This window comes from Bombus bifarius, unplaced genomic scaffold (assembly GCF_011952205.1).
Source record: "Bombus bifarius isolate JDL3187 unplaced genomic scaffold, Bbif_JDL3187 scf7180000007978, whole genome shotgun sequence".
NCBI lineage: Eukaryota > Metazoa > Arthropoda > Insecta > Hymenoptera > Apidae > Bombus > Bombus bifarius.
The window spans coordinates 3264890-3277206 of NW_022884363.1; the positions used below are offsets into that span (position 1 = coordinate 3264890).

General features: G+C 45.2%; 1 protein-coding gene across 6 annotated transcripts in view; it reads right to left on the minus strand.

Moving 5' to 3' along the window:
• Window positions 1-12317, minus strand: part of LOC117204525 (3-phosphoinositide-dependent protein kinase 1) — a 407721-nt gene that overhangs the window by 30584 nt on the left and 364820 nt on the right. The window contains exon 1 of one of the 6 annotated variants that reach the window (XM_033442023.1): window positions 2080-2768. The exons of the other annotated variants lie outside the window; for them this stretch is intronic. Coding sequence (XP_033297914.1) covers window positions 2080-2145 — 66 coding nt within the window. The 5' untranslated portion in view covers window positions 2146-2768. Of the gene's footprint in view, window positions 1-2079; window positions 2769-12317 lie in introns of those variants that run through there. 6 annotated transcript variants of the gene reach the window in all.

Consider the following 12317-nt stretch of genomic DNA (forward strand, 5'->3'; position numbering starts at 1 on the left):
CGTGCCGTTACATAATCTAACATCTTAATTTCGCGATTAAGAGTCTTCCTTGTGTAACATTGCTGTTAGTGTTTTTCTCGATCGCTGGGACGATTAACGGCGTATTGCTGTGTTCGGCGTAATCGTCGATCGATCAACGATATCGCGCGAGCCGTAGTTTACGTTGACGACGCAACGATGAGTCGAATGACCACTCTTCAAAGACGCAATAATTCATCGAACGACTCCCTTCTCGCAAAACTACATTATTATTATCACTTTTCTTTACTGGGCGGCGCCATTCTTTGATATCATAAAAAAGAGTTCGGACGAAGATCTCGACTACGATCTCGTATAATTATACGTATTTTCTTAAAGCACTTACGTATTCAAAATGCCTAATAAACATCGGTAATTATATTGTTCGCACAGATAGACGACGATTTCCAGCAATTAGAAGCGCTGTCAACGCATATTCTTAATAACCGTCATCTCGTTGGCCTTGGAAGACCAAGATCGTCGTAATTGTCAGCCGGATAGCTGTACGATCGGCGATTATCATGGGAAATTAAGCGGCGCCTAATAAAATCCGCGGCTGGTGGTCATCGTTGAGATGATCATCGCTTGTGTCGCGTTCCCTTCGATCGGAAAAACAACGCGTCCGCGGAAGGTTAAATGGAGGGAATACGTGAAATGGCAGGGTAATCGTAAAAGCTGCGAATCGATCAACGTAACGTCTGGCTCGTGTAACGTCGCGTCGCTGCGTCACGGGACCGAAATTCGAGAATGGATCTGGTGTGTCTATATTTGCGAGACTTGCTGCCGATTACCATTGCTCGTCAGAATATACTTGCCTACGTTAGCCGTGACGTCACGTGGCAGCTCGTCACGTGAAGAAACGACACGCGGCTGATTTATTCGGCTACGTTGTATATCACGCATCGGGCCGTGTGCCAATGACAAAAGAGGAAGAGACCGTCCGTGTGTTACCGGTTTCGGAGTTGCTCACAAACGACTTTGGGCGCCACGTATATCCTCGAGAATCGATTAAGCGTTAAATCCACCGGAGCCACACGACGATTCCACGAATAACTAACAGCGATTATCAACGATATTTGTTTGCTGATAATGCGTTGGTTAAATAGATAAAGGTTACCGGAATAAAGTAAGTAAGTAGTAAAGATAGTAAGACACTTAGATTTTGTGACCGATAGCAAACAACGTGGGTTTGACTTAACCGTAATTCTAGAGTACAGCAGGGCAATAGGCAAAATATATACATTTCATGTGTTTCCGTTACCCTGTTGTTTTATCGAACTTTCAAGAAATATCGTATCTCCGAGATTAACGGCAGTGATGTTTTGCTTGTCGTGTTTTATTGTTTATCATCGTATCGACGCTTTAGATTTCAGTACAATCACGTGCTACGCACGATCGAATTAACTTCATTTGCACCAGTTGAAGGTTAATCCGATGGCTCGTGATAAAGTAAACCGGCTAATTCAGTTCGACGTCCCTTCGTATCAACATTGCTGCACTAACGCAAAACCTATCTTCTAATCTACTAACTATCGTCGCAGTAGAAAAGTTGAACTATGAATTTCACGATGTTACCTTCAAGATATTGAACGGGCTTTCTATTGCTGTGAAAAAACAGTTAAACAGAGCGGATTAAATACAAAGTTGCAGGCGGATTGTTTAGACTGCACAGCCTGAATCTTTCTCATTGTTTCGCATGTTAGGATTATATGCGAGTGTTGCGTCATTGGCGCAGCATCACGCGAAGAAAAGACACGCGTCATTCGTTTGCCGATGTACATTAGTAACTCGGCCAATTGCCAACGGTCGAGAAAGAGGATACATATATGGACGTATGTATATCTGCGTTCCTTCGCTATGTCATGCCAAGGAACGCGAACAAACAGAGGAAATGTTCGAAGAGGGCAATAAAAATGAATCAATTGTCCGTTTCGAAGTTGGGTCGTTGGATAAATCGGTTGAGGTGCCGCCGAAAATTCTAGAAAGGATCTCCGGATTTTATACAGGAAGCTTCTTAAAATTTCATTCTCTCGCATAGAATTTTGAAAAATGCTCGCTTACCGAGATCAGTCTTCTGGTTATCCTTAAGAAATGCGAAGTTACGCTATGTTGTTTTCTGCAGGACATCGTTTCAGGGTCGTGGATACCGCGAGTCCTTTTGACGTTGATCGTTGATCTTTCTTCGAGGACGACACCTCGATTCTCGTCACATCGTACACTTTGTCCTACACTATGTAAATTGTCATGAACGACACGAGTCACCGTAAATTCGCTTGTTCGCAAAGACTAAACGCGAAGAGAGAAAGAGCTCGTTGCTCCGCTCGACGTTTTGTCGCGAAAGTGGTTCAAAACTCTGTAATTACGATACACCGGGAGAAGAGTTGGCGACTACCCAGTGTCCGATTTACAAAGTATAGAGAAGTTTCCAACACTGCGACAAATTACCGCGACACAGGCAAGAGTCTTTGTCTTAACCGGCAGCCGGATTTGCCAAAAATTGTTTCCGCGATCGTAGCGGGAGGAAAAAGACTGACTTCGTGGTACATCCTCGGAATTAAATATACACGCGACATTTCAACTGGAAGCCTACGTCACAATGAACGGCGTCATTATCGCGGTGGTCATAAACGACTTTATTCTTTCCCTTTTATTCGACTCATAATTCTCAGGTGATTCGATACGCGTCAAGGAATTATTTCCCCCCCGGGCGGAGGAGTGACTGTCGAAGGTCTCGCGACGTAACGACAAATGGGAACAGAAATTAAGTTCACCGCGAACGAGCGAATGATAACGGCGATCGGTCTTCGCCCCCGTGAACGTTCAACGTGCGCTCACAAAGTAGCCGTTTTGCGCGACAATGAGAGCGTCCAGCGTAGAAAATAAACGGAGAATCGAAGGAGAAGGAGAAGAGAAACCAACCAGCTCTATAAATGTTTACGAGCGTGTGATACGACCACTCGTAGGCGAACGAACTGCAGCTATGCCGGTGGCCGCGATCGCGTATATGCGTTTCGTTTCACACGCACACCATCTCGTCTCATTTATGTCGCGATCGTTGCGACGTATTTTGTGACGACACCGATCGTCACGGATGCAAATACGTCAACGCATTACGTTCGGCTACAGATCCGCCCGTGAAAATTATTATCGGCGACGGCTACCATACTTTGATGCACGTCAGATTTTACTGTGGGCGGATGCTTCCGATTACACAGCCGCGCGTCGTCCATTGACGATACTATTGACGTATCTTTCTGCGAATTACGACATTCGCCCGCAATGATCACGAAAATTCCACGTGAAATTATACTCGTACACGCGTCGAGCGAAATTTCGAGTAGATTGCGCTCGATCGTTCTTGGATTGTTGGTTGGTGCCTGGCACAGACAAGTACTAGATTGTTTATTGGCCTACGAGCAGCGTTGATTCGTTTTACGCGGCTATATGTCGACTTATCGGAGGGAACGCGGGGAGCGTACGAAGAGATGCAAATTTTTGGTAGCTGCCAAGGTTGTTGCGCGGCTCGTGAAGTCGCAAGGTACGAACGCGACGAGCAACTAACGGTTCAAGGGGAACAGCAAGCTGCATGAACATTCTTATCGCTAGGTAACATCCCGGTCACTACAGCGATATGATTTCCGTGATAATGAAACGCAAAAAATATCCGGATGGTAAGCCCTTCGATAAATATTGAATGCGCCCATCACATTTGTTCAACGTCACGATTCAACGTGTATCGATAAAAATACGTCAAATTCGAGGCAACGCGCGTCGACTAAGCGCCTTATTACCGCGGCATTACGAGCTGCGTTCTTTTTGGCACGCTGGACGTTCTTGTCCCAAGCAACGTCTAACTTTATCTTTCGATCGTGGCGTTCAGCCTTAGCAAAAATGTTTTCGCGCAAGATTGACAGAAGGTAGTCCAAAACTGAAAGCAGAGAAACGATTTAAAACGCATAATCACACGGTATGATATCGACCAAACGCCACTTTGACCGTGTTATCGCGTGGATCAACGCTGACAGACAGCGTCTGGTTGCTTTTTCAGCTTTGTAGCACACGTTTCGTTTCGATCAAAAACTTTTAATCGTCGAAGAATTCGATCGCCGTACCGAGACGGAAGTCGGAGGGAAACCTTGTGGGCTGAAAGTATTATCGCCAAGAGTTACGCGCTTTAGTAGGCGAACCAACGTGGCCAGGGTGGGTGTCGTAGCTTGTCGCGAAAGCAGTGAGACAGCAACTCGGTTTAATCAACATTCTGCATCATTCACACACAAGGCACGTTTAATGCGGCCTGAAATTGCTGCGTTACACAGCAAAATCGATTCTTTCTGGATGCAACAAAGTCGACGGGATTAATTAGCAATTTCGCGCCATTCGGAGAGTGGACCGCTAAAAAATGGCCACGGCGTCACGGTGCATCGTATCGAATCTGTGGTAGCCTCGACGTGTCCTACGGGTGGTCGTGAATTATACACAGTTTCCTCCTTATCTCCTTTTCTCTTCTTATTTGGTATTTTTCCTTTTCTCTATCGGCTTTAATGTTTTTACGCCAGCGCTCGATTTCAATATTGTTTCGATCGATCTGTGTGTTCGAATCGAGGCGGCTCGGGACAGAATGCACAGGCTGCGAGCGCGCGAAAAATAGCCACAGCGTGAGCAAGCTCGCGTTCTCCGCCACGAGAAAGGGCCGCGATTCCGCGCGGCCGGAATGCGCTGAGAAATTCTGTGTCACCGTGCAGGAATGCAGCTGCGCTCAGACGGTGGATAAAGAGATAAGAGAGGCTGGAGAGAGAGACTGTTTCAAGCTCGCAACTGCTCGCGCGTTAAATCAGACGGCGATTAATGTTTCTTAATTAAACGAGATAAAAGGGAGATCCAGCGATTTTCGTAGATACAGATCGTGTCTGTAGATTTAATCTCATAATCCAAAAATAGAAATTCCACGCCGTTCGACTCGTATCGACTCGATTAGCCGTTTTCATTGTCTTTCCACGTACGTACGTACGTACGTATATTGTACGTATTATCAACGTGGACAAATAACGAGAACAAATATAATGTCTTGACAGTTGCTATCGTATCAGCTACCGAACCTTTTAAAAATTTGCAATGTTGCAGGCCATTTTACGTAAGATGTACGAATAAGGTACAAAGATATCGAAGCTATAATAAATCTGTTAAATGGTCCCACCTATCCAGGATCCAGAATTCCCCTTCACCCTGGCCAATGCTGTCGTCCTTTCGCGTAGCCTGGCATCGACTGCCGAACGGCGTGAGTGTACCGAGAGCGGCCGCTATATTTATCTTCGGAAAAGTCACTCTGTCAAGTCGAGTAAGGTGTCACGAGTATAGTAGCCGGTGCACCGAGAGCGCCGGATAAATCCGGTTCGACGCCAGAAGACGACATGGCATAAACATAGACGAGACAAACGTCGAAAAGCGTTGCTCACACCGGCCCCAATGACCGACATCCAGAAGCAGCCCAGCTGGCCGATACCGCCTCTCAAGGGGTGACAGATGGCCAACTGCTCGAGTGACTCGACTATTAGCTTTAACTATGCTTTTGATATTAGGCTCGCTAGCCAAACCCTCGTTGTAAATAGGAAAAGTAGAGAAAAGATAGGCGCTGGCTACTAAGTTGCATACTTGGGTGAAAGTTAAATCTCATCGTAGCAATACTTTCTGCATTTATTCGCGTTCGAGAGTAGATTCTCTTCTCAACAGAGATTGATATGCCAATATTGCGAGAGTATTTATAGAAAAGGACGATTATTTTGTAACCAGTGGAGTCTATAATTATTTTCCTTCTGTCTTGTTTGCTACTTGTCGAGCGTTTTTTAACGACCATCGCAAAATGAACGAGTAAATCCTGTTCTAATCGGAGACTCCAGCTGAGAACGGTTTTCCTCGAGCGGCCAAGCCAGTTGGAGCAATTCGCAGCCGCGACAGTGATTTTTTCCTTACCCGTGGGTTCGTGTGAATGGGACTTAACAGTGTTCGTCGACTCGTCAACCAGTGGGGGAAAAAGAGTAAAGATAGTATCACGGGTACATCTCTCGAGTTAGTTTCGCGGTGCTAAGAGAGTTAGGTCGGTTATTTCCGTCATCTCTCGCGGGGTTCACGACCTGCGGCCTGAACGTCGTGCCCTGACGTAACAGATCTCGTCGCGCCTGCCAGGTGAGCGCACGAGCTGGAAAAAGTCACGCAGTCGCGTGATTCTGTTATCTTCGTTGAGAAACCAAGTTTCCAATAGATTAATGGACTTTAAACTCCGATGCACAAGTAGCTCTACGTTTAGATTTTAACGAAAAATAGGTCGTTTGATTTTTTTCCTTTTTATTTAAACGCCAATTGTGCATTCTGTCGTCAAAGTTAAAAAACTTGGGCGAAACTCCGAGAAGGCATAATCAATTTTGACAGGTATTTCTACGAATCCGGCAACTACAGAAAGGAGCTCGAGCAGGCGCCTGGTCGAACGATAATTAATACATCGTACGCTCGGCGGAGTGACGTACAATCTTCGAAGATAATCCTTATTATCCGGGAATTTCTTTGAAGGGAACATCAGTGGCGCTGGAATCCCGGCGTAAGCAGCATAACAATCGCGATACGTAACGCTGGTACAAGCGGCTCCGAAGAACGCAACGACGCAGCAGGCATCCGAACATTTCCTGCTAGCCTGCCGGAGTAAACATACCTCGAGGGTTCTCCTCGCTGGAATTTATCTGGATACCTGTTGAACACGTAAGATGAATCGTTATGCGCTTTCCCGACTTTCGCCCGGTTTCTCAGTTAATTATCGGCCGTCAACGTACCGTCCTCATTGTTAGCCGATCCTGTGACTCCGGTCGCTCTCGAAACCGAACGGTATTCGCGATTAGCGCGTGTCTCGCCTCGACCCATCCATCGATCCGCCACTCTCTTTCGCGCGGTTACGTATCGTCTTGCCTCGTCTTGAAACGAGGACGCGCGGAGCCTCGTCCTTCCATTCGTATTATCGGTGTGGTATCTCGGATACGAAGGTTCGTTGAAGATGGTTCTGACGAGGCCTGATCTGGACTTTGAAGATGTACACGCGCGTTATTTGGAGCACGCTCGTTAATCTTTTGGGGGCCAGGTTTTAACTCGTACGATTAAATCTCTGAACTAGATTCTCGTTGGCTCAACTAAGGGCAAGTTATACGAAAGGAGAGATAGACACCGGTTTGAATCTAGTTATGACAGTATGCTCGGTAGGAAAATTGGATAGCTACGAGCACGAAAGCGAGTTTCTTTACGAGGGAAGCGACAAGGGTAGTGAAAAATTTTCATTAGTGAAAATGTAGAAGATATGGTACGTACCTATGTACGCGCACCATACCGGAACGTTTCAAGACACCTCCGATAATATATATACGTTCGATCTGAACGCTTCGCTGGAAATACCTTCGAAGGAATTTTCATTCACAATTTCGATAACCACAGAGCATCGATGGGGCTGCCAGCCACGTTGCATCCTCGACATCGCGATTCCATAAACACGCACGATATTGCCGCGGGAAACCCGTGCGGCGACGTTTCCCCTCGTTTCTAAGCATCGATGGAGAAACGACTTACCAGTGGTCGCCTCTGGGCCGCGAATTTCCCGCATTCCAGCGTTCGTTCTGGGCCGTTGTCGAAGCCGTTGTCTTCGACAGGAATTCCGGCGGGGGATCGACTCTACCTGCGGCGCAACTGGCAGCTAAGTGGTTAAATTAAATCCACCGACTTGTCGTTGAGCCGGAAAGTGGATAACTTCGCCAGGGTTTTTCTCCCGTCAAATCGGATCTGTTTTATCGCAGGGAAAGTTTCTAGCGTCGAAGTGATATTTTTGCGATTGTTTAGACAGCGTATTGGTTCCGCGTGATTAGTTAGATCGTTAGATCAGTTCAACGAATTTATTATAGTTCATGCAGTCTCTTGTTTCCTAAAATAGATCTAATACTATTTTCCAGTATCACAATACCGATACTCGATGCATCATGGACGTTGACATGGATTTTTTACGAGAACCGATAACTCTTGGTAACCACGAACCGCATACACGTTCGTTGTTCTCCGTTATTCAGTTAAAATATTTTTTCCTATTTGTTACGCGTGATTGTGGATACGTTTATGGTATTTTTTACTCACCGCGTGGATCGTAACGATCGTTCGATTTAGCCTTTCAATTATGGACGGTGTCGTTTTATGGCATTCCTGTGTCGCGCAATTACTTGGATTCAGAGTTAATCAACACGCTGCGTAAACCCAACCTCCAGTCTAGCTTTGGACCATTACGCTATCGAAAAAATTCGATCATACCGTTATCGTTGCAGTTACCACTCTGTCACTGTTTTTTACGATACGACGTTGTTATTGTTTCGGCCAGGGGTTAGTCAACGAAATCGACACCGCCGAGGATGATTAAGCACTCGATTACTCGAACGTATTTTGATAAATACTCGAGTATATTACGCGGTTTTCCTTATCTCTGATGTTTTATACAAGTGAACGCCAGAACTCGACGAGGAGATCGCTTGACGAGAAAACGCCGGCTAAGAAATGCCGTTTCTCCTCTAGCCACTATCTATTACGTCTAATTGCGCTTCGATTTTACGATATCCGTGAGCATGCGAATCTACGAAACACGAATTAGTGACGCAAATATAAAGATAGGAATAGCCGTGCATACGTTCGCGTTAGATGAGACACGGCCACAGCGTACGCTGTTGTCACATAAATCAGTTCTTCGGATAGCGTCGCTCACATCCTATAACCCAGAAGTTTGAGTTTTTTTTTTTTCAGACTTCCGAGTTAAATGCGAAACCTATAGCTAAGGTGTTTTTGAGAGCGGAGCTTTCAGCGAGTATACCTCGTGCAGATGTTCCCAACGTTTTACGGTTCTTAAAACGCGTCGACTCGAGCAGAAGGTTTCTACCGTCGATGAATTACATACACGACTTGTCGCTGGAAAAAGCAAACACCGTTTATCTGCTGCTCGCGATCCGTAACCGGAAAACGGAGTACCTAAAGACTGAGATATATAGAAGCTCGCGTTGGGAGAGATCGTATACGTTTTCGGTAGTATGTTACGTCCAGAATTTCCTAAACTCGTGGAATTCGTCCACGACGAAAAACTAGTCGCGTGATGGTACATTTGTCCGGGCTAAGGCGCGACAGGTGCCCGCGTTATGCTCATTTACGATAATTTATCGGTGTTGCAAGAAGATCGCCGTGTTTCATAACGCGACAAAACCCACGGAGCTTCACGCTCGTGAGCGATTGCTTGCGCGCGTTATAAACACGTCTGACCGTTTTTCTACGGAATCCGAAGTTAGCGGACCCCATACGCGTCAATGTCCACACAATTGTACGCGATATGACACCTTGGTGCTTCAGCGATCGTTTGCAAACCGAAAGATTTCAATTTTTCCAAGAGAGCTTTTTCGGCTGCCTTCCGTCCCTCTTCCTTTCTCCATTTCGCTGTTCTCTTTATTTCTTTCAGCCTTGTTCTTCCCTTTTCCTTTTCCATATACCTGTATTATCTATACAAAAAGTGCACGACCATCGCTGTCCTTTGGTTCTGCTGAGAAGTAACAAAAAGGGACTTGGTGTAAGTCTGGCTCTCAGGTACAGCGTCGACCTCAGCAAAACACATCCGCTTTATCAGTTCATCGATTTTCCGCGCAAGAACTTTCGACTCGGATTTTTGCGGATATCGTCGAAGTGGAATCGCGTTGCGTATGATTAATATTTGGACGAGGGTGGTTACATAGCGTCGGCAAAAAATTGTCGGAGATAGACAAGGAAGTTCGACATCGGTGCGTTGCTCGCAGCTCGTCGTACAGCTATTCGAGCGTTCAGCTAACTAGCTCGTTTCAAAACGGCCAACTGTCGTATCCTTGATTGTATAACGTCATCTCCTGATGTCTTGCTACAGCCTCTAGGATATCTATTCTTCTTATGGTCACATGTCGTCAACTCGTTAATTGCGTCGACAGCCTCGTGCCGACATAATACCGGCAACGGTGTACCAATTACTACTACACCGATCATATGGTCTACCGAATCTTTCGTTCCTTCAGCAGCCGATCTAGTTTCCCTTCTGTTCGCGGATTTCTTCTCTGCTTCAAGGCTCTATCAATACAGTGGATGCGTGTTCTGAATGTGAATCGAATGTGTCAATGCAGACACATATGTATATAGACCTTTATGAGTATGTATCTTAGTTTTCAGATGTTTCATTGATCAGTACACGTATCCACTGTAACCATAGTCTAACTCTAACAAGCGAACACCTATCGCTAGCGAGAAATCACTTCCATAGAAGAAGGACATGTTTTCTCGCCACGAACGTTCGCGGATTCGCATCGATGGTGTTCGGGAAACTGGTACAGGGCTACAGTCGCGAACCATGTTGCCTCTGCAAGCCGCATCCGGTACAGGAGAGCGTTTCTGTCGCAGGCTCGTTCCAGATAAGTAACACCAACAACCACGGTGGTTTCTCATACGTAGATAAATCAGTCTGGACGCTGGCGAGACGCTCTTACTGAAATCTAACACGCGGACGAACGTCACTCTCGCACGAGCTCGTCAGCTTTTGCTGCTTTTTCCTATTCTATGACGAAACCGAAGTACGTTAAACCCGACGTTACACTGGACAGTATGAAATGCTACCATTTTACGTCCCCTACCGTCTAACCGTTTTTTACGAGGTATTCTGTTTTGCTCGGTTACTTTGCAAGCCCGACTCTCGGTCACACAGCGGTCGTTGTACAGTTAGGGCGCGTGACGTCGCTGCTTTTACCTAGCTCGTCGTACAACATTCTAATTTTACACAGGGCTGATTGTATCATCGTACTGTCGGCTTATTCTAACCTTTGGTTAACCTTTGTCAATCAGATGGCTTAATAATCGACTTCAAGTTGAAAAGATTTCCTTTTTCCTGCTACCAGTTTATGGTTAAGGTTTCCCTGGTTTATGGTTTTCACAGATTGTTACTCGTATAGATGGTTCGAGTTTCGGGATTTCTGGTCGCTGAGTGGATTATTAACAGTTTTAGATTTCTGCTTGATTACACTTTTGTCTGAGCTCTGTTGAGTATCGACGTACTTACGCGAATACGGTAAACACGTAAGATAAACAGGTTTCATTGAACATAGCTGTCCAGAATATTTTAGCGAACAATGATTGAGTGGCCTATTTTTATGTTTTTATCCCATTCGCACAGAAACATAACTGGTTACACGATGAAACTACACTTTTACTTAAATGATATTTTATGACCTGATAATTTGTATTTAGTCGACCGTAGGTCAATTTTATTATCCAGAATTTTCAAACTTTTCAGTTTCTCCTTTTGATTATATACTATAAAAAATTTCCACCATCTCGTAAAAAAAGTCCAGGCCAGATTATTGTATACAACGTCTAATTAGTTATAACGTAATATATCTTTGCATACAATTACGTATATCCGCTTCACTTTGCGTCTTACTCGTGACACGACTTTCGGAACTTTTGTAACTTCTATATCTATTTCTCTCCATTGTATTATGGAGCTAATACCCGTTAGATAATTAACGATAATAATAAAAAATCAAATGAAATGTACACTCAAAGAAACGAGAAGATGAACTTTCTATATTTTTACGAAGTTTCACAGTTTGCCAAGTAAGGACATCCGGTGAAACGGTGATAGCGCAGAATCGAGGGAATTTAGAGCAAAAATTTAAAAAATGAATACTCAGGAAATGATTACCAAAGAAAAGAAAAGCAAATCGCACTCCGTCAGATCGCAAGCCGTGTTCCGCGAAGAATTTCAGGGGAACGTAATACGATATCGATCAAGCAGTTCGAAAATCGTCTTTTTCTTTATCGCAGTTGCGCAAATAGCGGCCATGGTTGGAGTATTCAAGGTGGAATCGAAGATTTGCTGGGCAATACCATTCGTTGCGTTTTCCTCGAGCTGTTCCTATTTTGCGTTGCGGTCGCGGTCGGGTTATACAGCCGGCTCTCGATACGCCGTGTATTACGAAGATATATAGGACTTTTATCGACTATTACCGATGCCGGCAGCAGGAATACGCGGCGGTTCTGCATTTTAATACCGGCGTATTTCCGACGACGCGATGCGACGCGTGAATGCTCGTTGCAAGGAAACTGGTTTTCCAGCGACGAATGCTCGAGAAAGGAGCCGTGAAAGCCGACAAATTTTCGAACGGTTTTGAACAATCTACAACCAAAGTCGTGCAGATTAAGAGAAAGTTTCCCTTGTTTTTGCTTGCCATTTACGT